This window comes from Muntiacus reevesi, assembly GCF_963930625.1.
Source record: "Muntiacus reevesi chromosome 15 unlocalized genomic scaffold, mMunRee1.1 SUPER_15_unloc_1, whole genome shotgun sequence".
Lineage (NCBI taxonomy): Eukaryota > Metazoa > Chordata > Mammalia > Artiodactyla > Cervidae > Muntiacus > Muntiacus reevesi.
Genome location: NW_027077797.1, coordinates 122,601 through 136,607, shown reverse-complemented (window position 1 = coordinate 136,607; position 14,007 = coordinate 122,601). Strand labels below are relative to the sequence as shown.

Sequence of the window (14,007 nt, the reverse complement as noted above, 5' to 3'; positions counted from 1 at the left end):
GCGACAGGTGAGTGGGCCCTGCGGGCCTGGCCCTCGAAGCCCAGATATCCTCAGGCCTTTTTCCAGACTCATCATTTGTGCTTAGCTGAGCAGAAGTTACAACAATTTATGTGGTTCGTGAGCAGCGCAGGCTCCTGTGAGTGCAGCTTGTGGGGCCAGTGACCGGCGGCCAGGACTTTGACACAGATCCACGGTCCCTCCCCACAGTGCTGGCCGGGCCGGGGGCAGGCCCAAACAGGCACAGCAGGCAGGCTGCCCACCAGCCTGGAGGAGGGCACCCTGCCCCCCACACACGGCGTGTCTGCGGTGGGGGCTGTGGGGGCTCCTGAAATTCCAGACCCCCCCAACGCTGAAGCAATCAGACGGCACAGTCACACACTGTCCAGGGCGGCTGAGAAGCCCAGAGGGCTGGAAGGCCCAGAGAGCTCAGGTGACGGGCCTGGGCCCTGGGCTGCAGGGCGGCAACAGGCGCGATACCTGCAGACGGTGAAGACCCGTGACACTGGGGTTGCCACACTGTCCCCTGGGTCCCGGGGCCTCTCTCACCCACCTCCACACACATACCCACACCAGGCACCTCAGATGCATCTGGACTCCCCCAAGCCCTCTAAGACAGAAAACACCCAGAAGAAAAGGGAACTTCAGGAAGCAAGTTGTGCCACCAGGTTTCAATCCACTTTGCAAGTTTGCAGGACTGGGGGAAGGGAGTTCACACCTCTGGGGGCCAAGTCACAAGTGCTAGGGAGCAGGGCTGCAGACACAGCGCACAGACTCCAGGAGCCACATGTGTCTGGGGCCAGAGCAGGGAAGGGGCCTGGAGACCCGGGCTGCAGGGAAGCCCCCTCCATGGATCCCATCATGGGTGAGTGGGGGCTCTGAGGATGAGCGAACACAGGAATGAGAGCCCTGCAGGGAGACTGGCCTCAGGACACCCGGAGGGGCTGGAGCAGCCGAGCCAGGCCCGGAGGAGGCAGCTGCCCCTGGTCACGGTGCGGGACGAGCGCGGGGACAGAACCCGGGAACAGAACCTGGGCAGGGCGCCCTGCACCAAGAGCACTGCTGCCCGGGGCTGGGGAGCTCGGGGGGGCTGCCAGGTCATCGAGGAGCAGGACGGGCTGGGGGACAGTCGGGGAGGGCTGTGCGTGACCAGGTGCTCTGGAGGCCGGGGCTGGGTGGGCGGGACGACCAGCCGGGATGGAAGGAGGGTCTGATGTGAGGACGCAGGGAAAGGAGAGGACCCCAGGGCAGTGCAGGCTCCTGGAGAGGCCAGTGGAGCTGGCGTGGGTTCCAGGGCAAGGCCATGGGCAGTGGCTGTGGGTCCCAACTGGGCTGGGGCCGAGCGCAGTGGCAGAGCCGGGGACAGGGCTACGGGGCCGGCCGGGCTCCATGTCCACGGCGGGCAGCACAGGACTGAGCCCGCAGCCCCCGGGATGCAGCGGGCTGACCAGAGCATGGAGCCCGAGGACCAGGAGCGGGAGCTGGGCAGAGGGCAGGTGACCCAAAAACTGGAGGCAGCAAGGGGCCAGAGGAGGGCGTGGGTGGAGGGACAGAGAAGAGCAGAGAGCAAGGGCAGGACCTCCACCGGGACGGGCCCGGGTAGACAGAGCGCCTCCAGGGGAGAGCTTACCAGAGGCCACAGGGGCACCTGGCAAGTCCAGGGAGGAGAGCTGAGCCCAGGAAATAAAGGAGTGAGGACTGGAACTGGGCGGGAGTGAGGAGTCCTGGAAGGGCCAGAGGGGCAGGGGAGGCTGAGGGGGCAGCCCAGGAGACAGGGGACAGCAAGGCAGCAGGTGAGCAGGGGCTGGGAGGGCAGGGGGTGCCCCTGGAGATCTGGGGGAGCAGGTACAGCTTGTGAGGGTGAGCAGGGGCTGGGAGGGCAGCGGGTGCCCCTGGAGATCTGGGGGAGCAGGTACAGCTTGTGAGGGTGAGCAGGGGCTGGGAGGGCAGGGGGATGCCCTGGTGCTTTGGGGGAGCAGGTACAGGTCATGAGGGTGAACAGGGGGCTGGGAGGGCAGGGGGTATCTCAAGAGCTTTAGGAGAGCAGGTAGAGCTTCGGTGGGTGAGTATGGGCCAGGAGGACAGGGGGAGCCCCTGACGATTTGAGAAAGCAGGTAGAGATTCTGAGGGTGAGCAGGGGGCTGGGAGGACAGGGGGAAATCCCAAAGCTTTGGGGGAGCAGGTACAGCTTGTGAGGATGAGCAGGAGGCTGGGAGGGCAGGGGGGGTCCTGGAGATCTGGGGGAGCAGGTACAGCTTGTGAGGGTGAGCAGGGCCTGGGAGGACAGGAGGAGCCCCTGAAGATTTGGGGGAGCAGGTAGAGCTTCTGAGGGTGAGCAGGGGGCTGGGAGGACAGGGAATACCTCAAGAGCTTTAGGAGAGCAGGTAGAGGTTCGGTGGGTAAGCATGGGCCAGGAGGACAGGGGGAGCCCTGGAGATTTGGGGGAGCAGGTACAGCTTCTGAGGGTGTGCAGGAGGCTGGGAGGACAAGGGGTGTCCCTGGTGCTTTGGGGGAGCAGGTACAGCTTTTGAGAGAGAGCAGGGCCTGGGAGGACGGGGGTGTCCCTGGTTCTTTGGGGGAGCAGGTACAGCTTTTGAGAGTGAGCAGGGGACTGGGAGGACAGGGGGAAACCCCAAAGCTTTGGGGGAGCAGATACAGCTTGTGAGGGTTAGCAGGGGGCCGGGAGGACAGGAGGAGCTCCTGGAGATTTGGGGGAGCAGGTACAGCTTGTGAGGGTGAGCAGGGGCTGGGAGGACAGGCAGTAACCCCAAAGCTTTGGGGGAGCAGGTACAGCTTGTGAGGGTGAGCAGGGAGCCGGGAGGACAGGAGGAGCCCCTGAAGGTTTGGGGGAGCAGATAAAGCTTCTGAGGGTGAGCAGGGGGCTGGGAGGACAGGGGAAGCCCCAAAGCTTTGAGGGAGCAGGTACAGCTTGTGAGGGTTAGCAGGGGGCCAGGAGGACAGGAGGAGCTCCTGGAGATTTGGGGGTGCAGGTACAGCTTGTGAGGGTGAGCAGGGTCTGGGAGGACAGGCAGTAACCCCAAAGCTTTGGGGGAGCAGGTACAGCTTGTGAGGGTGAGCAGGGGGCCGGGAGGACAGGAGGAGCCCCTGGAGATTTGGGGGTGCAGGTACAGCTGGTGAGGGTGAGCAGGAGGCTGGAAGGGCAGGGGGTACCTCAAGAGCTTTAGGAGAGCAGGTAGAGGTTCGGTGGGTAAGCATGGGCCAGGAGGACAGGGGGAGCCCTGGAGATTTGGGGGAGCAGGTACAGCTTGTGAGGGTGAGCAGGGGGCTGGGAGGACAGGGGAAACCCCAAAGCTTTGAGGGAGCAGGTACAGCTTGTGAGGGTTAGCAGGGGGCCGGGAGGACAGGAGGAGCCCCTGAAGGTTTGGGGGAGCAGGTAAAGCTTCTGAGGCTGAGCAGGGAGCTGGGAGGACAGGGGGAGCCCCTGAAGATTTGGAGGAATAGGTAGAGCTTCTGAGGGTGAGCAGGGGCCTGGGAGACAGGGGGTAACCCCAAAACTTTGCGGGAGCAGGTACAGCTTGTGAGGGTGAGCAGGGGCTGGGAGGACAGGGAGAGCCCCTGGAGATCTGGGGTAGCAGGTACAGCTTGTGAGGGTGAGCAGGGCCTGGGAGGACAGGGGAAGCCCCTGAAGATTTGGGGGAGCAGGTAGAGCTTTGGTGGGTAAGCATGGGCCGGGAGGACAGGGGGAGCCCTGAAAATTTGGGGGAGCGGGTACAGCCTGTGAGGGTGAGCAGGAGACTGGGAGGACAGAGGGTGTCCCTGGTCCTTTGGAGGAGTAGGTACAGTTTTTGAGGGTGAGCAGGGCCTGCGAGGACAGGAGGAGCCCCTGGAGATTTGGGGGTGCACGCATGGCTTGTGAGGGTGAGCAGGGCCTGGGAGGACAGGGCATGCCCCTGGAGATCTGGGGGAGCAGGTACAGCTTGTGAGGGTGATCAGGGGCTGGGAGGAGAGAGGAAGGCCCTGGAGATCTGAGGGAGCAGGTACAGTTTATGAGGGTGAGCAGGAGCTGGGAGGACAGGGGGTGTCCCTGGTGCTTTGGAGGAGTAGGTACAGCTTTTGAGGGTGAGCAGGGCCTGCGAGGACAGGAGGAGCCCCTGGAGATTTGGGGGTGCGCGCATGGCTTGTGAGGGTGAGCAGGGGGCCGGGAGATCAGGAGGAGCCCCTGGAGATTTGGGGGTGCAGGTGCAGCTTGTGAGGGTGAGCAGGGCCTGGGAGGACAGGGCATGCCCCTGAAGATTTGGGGGAACAGGTAGAACTTCTGAGGGTGAGCAGAGGGCTGGGAGGACAGGGAGCAGCCCCAAAGCTTTGGGGGAGCAGGTACAGCTTGTGAGGGTGAGCAGGAGCCCAGGAGGACAGGGGCTTCCCCTGGTGCTTTGGGGGAGCAGGTAGAAATTTTGGGGGTGAGCAGGCACCTAGGAGGGCCAAGAGAGGAAACAGAGGTTTGGGGTGATCAGGTAGAGCTTGCACGCATGAGCAGAGGGCTGGGAGGGCAGGGGGAGGTCCCTGGTGCTTTGGGAGCAGGTGGAACTTGTGGGTGTGAGCAGGGTGAGAGGACAGGAGGAGCCCCCCAGAACTTTTGGGGATCAGGTAGAGATTGTAAGGGTGAGCAGGGGCCTGGGAGCACAGGGGGATGCATGGAGCTCAGGCAGCAGGTAGAGCTTCTGGGGGTGAAAGGGGCAGGGAGGGCAGGGGACTCTCTAGGGTGTCTCAGGGGGAAGGTGGGATTGCGCAGGTGAGCCGGGCTCTGGGAATGTGCGGCTGGCTGATGAGTGCTGAGGTCGAAGGCAGAGGATCTGAGCTGAAGGGAGTCTTTTTGGTGGAGGGTCGGGGAGACAGCACCACCAAGTGCAGAGGGACCTGAAGAATGCTCTGGCCTGAAGTGGGAGGGCTTCCCCGCTGAGAGCAGGTGGCCCCCGTTCATAGGCCCAGGGCTCCCATTGTGTCGCAGCCATCTCTGGGGACTCAGGACGGATGGGGGGCAGCCAAGGTAAGGGGCAGCTGCCGAGGCAGTGGACAAGGCTGGGAGTACATGAGGCTCTTCCTTGAGGTCTCAGATGAGGCTGCAGGCCTGCAGAGCTGACCAGGGTCTAGCGACAGCTCGGCCGGGGGCTGGGGCCCTGGCAGCTGACCAGGCTCTTCTTCAAGGTCTCAGATGAGGCTGCAGGCCCGGGCGGAGCTGACCAGGGTCTAGGGACAGCCCAGTCAGACAGGCTGCAGGCCCACAGAGCCGCCCAGTGCTGGAGGTGCAGGCAGAACCCCTGAAGGCCCTCACAGTGCTGAGCGCGGGGTGCGCCCAGCAAGGTCAGGGCCGGGAGGGTATGGTAAGAAGGAGCTGGGTGGCCAGGAGCAAGGGGCAGAGGCCGGGGGGGCAATCAAGGGAACCAGGTGAGGGATGGGGCCAGAGACACACCTTTGGGAGCCTGGTTGGACCAGGGTTGGGGGAGGACGATCGAGGAGACCTCAGGGACAGGGTCCAGGACCAGGGCGGGGACATGAGCCCGGAGCGTCTGTGCGTGGAGCTGGCACAGAAGTCACGGGCCTGCAGGGCTGAGGCTGGGCCGGGTGGGGGCTGAGGGCAGAGCAGGGTGGGGTGGATGGGCTCCTCCAGGCAGGGGGAGCAGGGGGCACGGGTCAGGCCAGGCGCCCATAGGAGGGGAGTGGCCCCCGGGCTCTGATCCAGGAGGCCACACTCACCGACCCCAGCTGTGTCCAGAAACCCCAGCTGCCGTGCCCAGAACAGGGTGGCCAGACCACGCCGGCCGGTCGTCAGACTCTGGAAGCACACGGTGGCTGGGCTCAGCGGTGCCCCAGGGCTGGGCACCTGGGGTCCTGCCGGACCCAGCATTCACCCGGCCTCCTCTCTCACAGCCTCCACCACAGCCCCGAAAGTCTACCCTCTGGGTTCCAGCTGCGGGGACACGTCCAGCTCCACCGTGACCCTGGGCTGCCTGGTCTCCAGCTACATGCCCGAGCCGGTGACCGTGACCTGGAACTCGGGCGCCCTGACCAGCGGCGTGCGCACCTTCCCGGCCGTCCTGCAGTCCTCCGGGCTCTACTCTCTCAGCAGCATGGTGACCGTGCCCGCCAGCACCTCAGAATCCCAGACCTTCATCTGCAACGTAGCCCACCCGGCCAGCAGCACCAAGGTGGACAAGCCTGTCGTTGCAAGGCCTCCAGTCTCGGAGACGACACCAGAGTCAATTACCCATCCTGTAGAAACCACACCCCAGGGTATGTGAACTCAACACTCCTGCCTGCAGGGACCCCACCCCATGGATGATGTGAACCAGGCCCAGAGTGTCAGGGGAGGCCCTGTCTGTCTTCCTCTCCTGAAGGTCTCTCAGGCTTGGGGAGGGGGTCCCCTGGAGTTTCCATGATGTCCAGGCTGCTGCAGGCTGGACGACGCCTCAGCCCTTGGCCCAACAGAGGCAGACCCTGGGCTCAGACCTGCCAAAACCTGTCCCTGCCCTAAGCCCAGCCCCTGGCTTCCCAACTCCTGGTAAGCCCCAGTCTGCTCTCTCTGCAGATTGCCAATGCAAAAAGGAACGCTGCCAGTGTCCCCAATGCCCAGGTAAGTCAGGTGGCTTCGTCCTCTCTCAGACAGTGGTGGACAGCACCCAGGGGCAGCCGGGTGGAGAAGGCGCGCCCAGAGGTCTCCCACATGCAGAACTCTGACCATGCCTTCTCTCCAGCCATAGAACCTCTGGGAGGACTGTCTGTCTTCATCTTCCCCCCGAAACCCAAGGACACCCTCACAATCTCTGGAATGCCCGAAGTCACGTGTGTGGTGGTGGACGTGGGCCAGGATGACCCCGAGGTCAAGTTCTCCTGGTTCGTGGATGATGTGGAGGTGAACACGGCCAGGACGAAGCCAAGAGAGGTGCAGTTCAACAGCACCTACCGTGTGGTCAGCGCCCTGGCCATCCAACACCAGGACTGGCTGCGGGGAAAAGAGTTCAAGTGCAAGGTCTACAACAAAGGCCTCCCGGCCCCCATCGTGAGAACCATCTCCAGGACCAAAGGTGGGCCAGGCGGACGGGCTGGGAGGGTCCTGTGGGCCAATCAGAGTGACCGCTGTGCTAACAGCCTTGCCTGTCCCCACAGGGCAGGCCCTGGAGCCGCAGGTGTACGTCCTGGCCCCACCCCGGGAAGAGCTCAGCAAAAGCACGGTCAGCCTCACCTGCCTGATCACGGGCTTCTACCCAGAAGAGATAGACGTGGAGTGGCAGAGAGACGGGCAGCCTGAGTCAGAGGACAAGTACGGCACGACCCCGCCCCAGCTGGACGCCGACGGCTCCTACTTCCTATACAGCAGGCTCAGGGTGAACAGGAGCAGCTGGCTAGAAGGAGACAGATACACGTGTGCAGTGATGCATGAGGCTTTACGGAATCACTACAAAGAGAAGCTCATCTCGAGGTCTCCGGGTAAATGAGCCACACGCCACCGACCTAGCGAATGTTCCCTCACCCACCCCCCCGGCCCCCGGGCTCCAGGTCCAGCCGGGACCCCCAGCCCCGCCCCGTGTGCACTCCTCCTGGGCCGCCGTGAATAAAGCACCCAGCGCCGCCCTGGGACACCGCAACGCTGTGCTGGTTCTTTCCGAGGCAGAGCCCTGGTGACCGCCAGGCCTGCGGGGGGCGGCTGGGACGACTCTGGGCCACTTTGTTCACCATTTTTGGGGGATCTGACTCCCAACCCCCAAGGCCAGACACACAGTGAGTGGGTCCAGCAGGCCACCTGAGGGCTGCCCGAGGCCGCGGAGAGATTGGCCAGAAGCGCAGCTCCACAGCCCCCTCCAGCCACCACCTGCTGGGCCAGACTCTGGACAGGAACCGGGGAAGCCCCCGAGACCCTCAGGGATTGAGGCCCAATGCTTCCCGCCTCTGCTCCAGCTCACGCTGTGGGGCAGGGCCTCATCCTTGTCCCCAGGCCCCTGTCCCTGGGTGTCCAGCGTCCATGTGTCCACTCTGGGCCTGCCTGGGAGCCAGGCATGCCCGGGGGTAGCCTTGCATCACCCTCAGGCTCCTGAGGTCAGGCCTCACCCTTCCCCTTCCAGGAGGCTCTGCCCAGCTCTCCCTGCCCAGGGCCAGGCCTGTGCGCTCATGGGGATGTCATCCCTGTGTCTGAAAGGGGCCCAGCCTGGAGCCCTGAACGTCCAGGGCAGGGACCTACCTGCTCCCTGCAGCCTCTGAGCCCAGAGCCCCGCACACACACAAGACAGCCCACACCCAGCCTCCTCCACACACACTCAGGTGCTCACCTGGGCACAGCTCACCCCCGTCACACACCCACGACCCCTGCACACACTCAGGTCTCACTCTCGGGGACCCATGGGGCGACCCCACAGGCCCAGACCCAGAGCTGGTTCTTGTCAGCCCTCACAGTGGACACCAGCTGGTCCCCACCCTCCAGAGCCCATGGGCTGCTCAGTGGCCCTTCCCCACACTGACCACACTGACCAGCTCAGACATCCGTCCCTTGCCTCCCCTGGGGCACACACGCCCCTCCCTAGCAGGCTGAGATCCCCCCTCAGCCCCTCATCCCGGCACCCTCACCCTCGGGCACAGGGACACAGCCCGGCGCTGTCTGCCCTCCCTCCCCAGGGGCAGGGCCCAGGCACATGCGCTCTGCTGACCCCCCTGGCTCCAGGCCTGGCCCCCAGGGCAGAGGAGGCCGGGAACTGAGCCTCTGTCCTGCAGGGAGGTGGGATCTGGGCCCCAGGTCAGGGCGCAGCTCAGGATGGGAGCAGGACCCCACAGGCCAGGCCCAGACAGCGGCCATGCTGGAGGGGTGGGGGCTGGGACTGGGGCCCAGAGACTGACCTCAGGTGACCCCTGCCAGCCCATGGGGGGATCACGCCACCTTCCCCCCAGAGGGAGCCCTGCCCCGAGGCCCCGATGACCCTGCCCAGCCCCCCGTGGGCAGAGACAGCACTGACCACCCCTCCCTGTGCAGACCTGCTCCTGGAGGAGGAGAGCTGTATGGACGACCTGGATGGGGAGCTGGACGGGCTCTGGATGACCATCTCCATCTTTATCACGCTCTTCCTGCTCAGCGTCTGCTACAGCGCCACCGTGACCCTCTTCAAGGTGGGGGGCCACCCCGCTGGGCCCTCGGGCCCCCTGTCTGTCCCCGGGGTCCCCTCAGAGTCTCTCCTCCTCCCTCACTGCCCCCCATCGTCCACTCACTTCCCTTCACTGTCCACTCACTTTCCTGTCTCTCACTGTCCCCTGTCCCCCCACTTTCCCCCAATGTCCCCTCACTGTCCCTCACTGGCCACTCACTGTCTACTCGTGCCCCTGGGGGCGGCCACGTGGGGTCCAGTCTCTGCTCATACTGTCCCCGCCCCCCAGGTGAAGTGGATCTTCTCTTCAGCAGTGGAGCTGAAGAGGACCATCGTCCCCGACTACAGAAACATGATTGGGCAGGGCGCCTAGAGCTCCTGTGGGCAGAATCCAGGGTCCCCCAGACCAACTGGGCAGCGTCCATTATTCTGAGCCTCAACCTGCACCAGGCCTGCTCCTTCGCGCTCTGACCCAGCGACCGCTGACCTCTCGGCCAGACTCACCTGCATCTCCACTCTGACCTTGCGGCCATGACAACCTGGCCCTCCCACCCAAGACCCGAGTGGACACCAGGTGGTGACCCACCCTGAGCTGATGGACGCTGAGCGCCTCTGGGAAGCCCGAAAGACACCAGCGGGCTGCGAGGCCCCCCCAGGAACACGCAGCTCGTAGTTCAGCTCTGCCTGGAGGAGTAGGAGGCTGGATCCAGGGCTGTCTGCACAGGGCACCCCCGCCATGCATCTTGTCCAGGCCAGAATCCAGACCAAAGGTCCCTGGAGGAGGCCCCTGTGTCAGATCCTTGGGAACAGCTGTCCTGCAGGGACCCAGCCTCCCAGCAGGGAAGCTCCTGTGAGGACCACTAACGGTTACTCAGGTCACCTCCACTGAGGATGCTGCTGCGAGCAGGGCCTGGGAGCACAGCTGCTGCAGGAGCCCTGGTGGGGGAAGGGGTGACGTCCAGCCAGACGGACCGCCTGGAGAGGGGCCTGGTGACTGGTCCCCAGTGCACAGAGCTGGAGGGGCTCCCAGAATACAGGACGGCAGGACAGCCAGTCCATCCTGCGGCCAACAGCCTGACACGTCCCGCAGGAGCTCAGCCTGAACAAAGGGTGGGGTGAGAGGCGAGACCAGAGACCCACAAAGGCCCAGCCCCAGGCCCCGGAGCCCTACCTCGCCTCCCAGTACAGCCTCTCCCATCATTGCAGAAACGTGCATGGGCATCTCTGGATGGGAGGCACTGCCCCTAGGGCTGGAAGGAAGGACCACAGCCTCAGAGCTTGGGAAGCTTCTTCTGTATAATGTGCGGACCTGATCATTCTCTTTGCTGTCTCTTTATCTCTTTAATGACAATAAAGCATCTTTACTTAACCTAGCCCAGTGGCCAGTCTCCATATGTTGACATATCTCCTTGCTTCGTGAAGTTCACCACCTGGTCAGTGAGAAGGACCTCAGAAGGGGTGCTAGGGACACTGCACTCAGCCTGGGCTGCACAGAGGTGGTGGCTGTGTCACAGAAAATGCGGGATGGGGCCCAGGGCTCCAGAAAGGGACCAGGACGGGTGGTCACCTGCATATGACAAGGCCACTGTGTCCGCCGGCTGGCCTGGGTGCAGGATGGAGTCAGGACTTTGTCCTCACAGACAAAGGGGACCGAGGAGACTGGACACTCCCCAAGGCAGAGGAGGATCCTGCTCAGGGACAGCTCCTAGAAGGGGGCCAGGGTCTGGGTGGGTGCTGGCCATTATGGGCTCTCTCTGGATGGCATTTTAGAGAAGCTGGGTCATCGTGGGGACTTGCCTTGTCAGCTGGGGGCCATGCTAGTGTTTGCTCAAGCCTTTCGGGGGAAGGGAGGCCCTGCCGCTGGACAACCACTGAGGCCCAGCAGGACCGGCTCCAGACGGGGAGCTGTCATCATGTCAGCATGGCCACCTCACCCCAAGGCCCTCAGAGGTGCTGGTCCAGGTTTCTGTGGGTAGAGAGACAGACAGGATTTCACGCATCATTCAGAGGACCAGGCATAAGACTGGGCGCTGGGGGGGACCAGCAGGATTCCATGGGGTGGACACCATGATCCAGGAGACCATCTGGCCCTGGGGACCCAGTCGGGCAGTGTGAGCATGGGGTTCCTTCTGTCTGCTGGCTCCTTGTGGCCCCCCAACACTCTGCTTTTCCCACACACTAACCATCTAACCAAGACGCTGACCATCCAATCAGCCGTCCAGCCTGCCCCTGGGCTCTGCCCCTCACGTCCTTCTCCCAGACCAACAAATAACCTCTAGCCGGCCTGTTGTAGGCATGTGTTCCAGGAAACAAACTCACTCAGAAGGACAATGCAGATAGTGGAGTACAGTTTAAACACCGGCGGGCCCAAGGCAGAGTCTCCTCTTGCCAAGGACCCCGACCAGTTTTTGTGAAAACCTTATATACCCTAACTGTACATGCACAAACCCCCCTCCCCAAATTCCCTGAAACTAGTCTGGACAAAGGAAAAAGAAAGTTACAGTCAAAGTTAACCTGTGATTCATATGCCTTTAGCCTGGGTAGTTAACAGTGGACAATTATCAATAGGCCTGTGGTCAAACCCCAATAAGCATAATAGAATGTACGATTCTATTCAGTTACACAGATAATTAGGGTATTCTCTGAGGCCATGGAGAGTCTAGATATAAGCTCTGGGGCTCTTCCGGGGGCCTGGTTTTCCAGTTGGTATGTCATTTCCATTGATAGTGGGCATATAGCTCAAAGTCCACGGTCTGGCCCAGGATGGAGTCCTGCCTTAAAGACGGAGCCGGTTCTGTTTCCTCCTTCAGGCCCAGCCCTTAGGAAGGCCGGGGTGGTAAAGGGAGGGCTGTCCACAGGCCTTCTAGCTGAGCACAGCTCCAGCCTGGCCATACTCAGTTCCTAGGAGCGCCTCTTTGTTCTTGCTTGCAAGTTGTTCAACATGGGAGGAACCTCTTCTATACCAGAAGAAACACTTCTGGGAGGTGTCCATAAGCCAATCCGGTGAGGAGCCCACACACCACAGCTAGAAAAGAGCTGCTCAGCAATGGAGATCCAGCTCAGCCAAAAATAAATAAATAAATACATAGTTTTTAAAAGAGAACTGGAAGCTTTTTAATTTAGATGGTGTAAGAAGTTGTCAGGCGAGTGGAATCTTGGTTCTGACTCGTCTCAACAACAATTTGCAGCAACGGACATTAAAGCCCTCCGCACGTCACAGCCCTCGGACAGTCCGGGTTACGGCTCTCAGTCCTCGAGCAGACCGTGTTACAGCTCTCAGGCAGGCCAGTGTCACAGCTCCATGACACAGCTCAGTTTTATTTAGAAAATAGCAGGAAAATATACCCTCGAGCTGTGAGGGCATGCCGACCCAAAGACGCAAAGAGAAGAGAGAGCCCCGGCCCTTTGGTTTCTCTTTTTATGGTTTTTCCTCCCCCCTGGGGCGGCCCTATGTAAATTGGGCTAGCCAGGAGTGCCGTTTGTTCTACCTGAGGTTTGTTCTACCTGGTCCTCGGAACTTCCTTTGTTCTATTTTCAAAGGCTTTTCCCTTCCTTGTCTTTTAGCCACCACCATTTTGGACTCCTGTTTCCTATTCTAACTACCTAACAAAATAAGTTTTAGGAAAGGCAGAGGAACCAGAGATCAAATTGCCAACATCCGCTGGATCATTGAAAAAGCAAGAGAGTTCCAGAAAAACATCTATTTCTGCTTTACTGACTATGCTAAAGCCTTTGACTGTGTGGATCACAATAAACTGTGGGAAATTCTGAAAGAGATGGGAATACCAGACCACCTGACCTACCTCTTGAGAAACCTGTATGCAGGTCAGGAAGCAAGAGTTAGAACTGGACATGGAAAAACAGACTGGTTCCAAATAGGAAAAGGAGTACGTCAAGGCTTATATTGTCACCCTGCTTATTTAACTTATATGCAGAGTACATCATGAAAAATGCTGGGCAGGATGAAGGACAAGCTGGAATCAAGAATGCTGGGAGAAATATCAATAACCTCAGATATGCAGATGACACCACCCTTATGGCAGAAAGTGAAGAAGAACTAAAGAGCCTCTTGATGAAAGTGAAAAAGGAGAGAGAAAAAGTTGGCTTAAAGCTCAACATTCAGAAAACTAAGTTCATGGCATCCGGTCCCATCACTTCATGGCAAATAAATGGGGAAACAGTGGAAACAGTGTCTGACTTTATTTTGGGGGGGGGGGGCTCCAAAATCACTGCAGATGGTGATTGCAGCCATGAAATTAAAAGACGCTTACTCTTTGGAAGGAAAGTTATGACCAACCCAGACAGCATATTAAAAACCAGAGACATTACTTTGTCAACAAAGGTCCGTCTAGTCAAGGCTATGGTTTTTCCAGTGGTCATGTATAGATGTGAGAGTTGGACTATAAAGAAAGCTGAGCACAGAAGAATTGATGCTTTTGAACTGTGATGTTGGAAAAGACTCTTGAGAGTCCCTTGGACTGTGAGGAGATCCAACCAGTCCATCCTAAGGGAGATCAGTCCTGGGTGTTCATTGGAGGGACTGATGTTGAAGCTGAAACTCCAATACTTTGGCCACCTGACGCAAAGAACTGATTCATTTGAAAAGACCCTGGTGCTGAGAAAAATTGAGACCAAGCCTCACCTACTTTACACCCCTAATTCTCCGTCTTTCACTGAGCAACTGTTACCGAGTCCAAGCTTGATATTCTCACTGCACAAGCCAATGAATCTGAGAATGTCTTTATTCAGAAAGCTGGCATACCTGAGGAGATGTCAGGCTAATGTCTCAAAATAACCATCTCATGAGGTGTTGGTGTCCAGTTCTTTCATAGAACAAGAGTGTGGAGGTGAGGAAGCAGGGTACACATCAGTTCAGTCACTCAGTCGTGTCCAAGTCTGCAACCCCATGGACTGCAGCACGCCAGGA

At 60.4% G+C, this 14,007-nt stretch overlaps 1 gene segment (V, D, J or C); it reads left to right on the top strand.

Moving 5' to 3' along the window:
• Nucleotides 1–9,453, top strand: part of LOC136155136 (immunoglobulin heavy constant gamma 1-like) — a 70,112-nt gene extending 60,659 nt beyond the window's left edge. The window contains 6 exon segments of the C gene segment in view: nt 5,884–6,246; nt 6,542–6,586; nt 6,708–7,037; nt 7,120–7,440; nt 8,972–9,105; nt 9,370–9,453. Coding sequence covers nt 5,979–6,246; nt 6,542–6,586; nt 6,708–7,037; nt 7,120–7,440; nt 8,972–9,105; nt 9,370–9,453 — 1,182 coding nt within the window.
• Nucleotides 9,454–14,007: the final 4,554 nt, after the last annotated feature.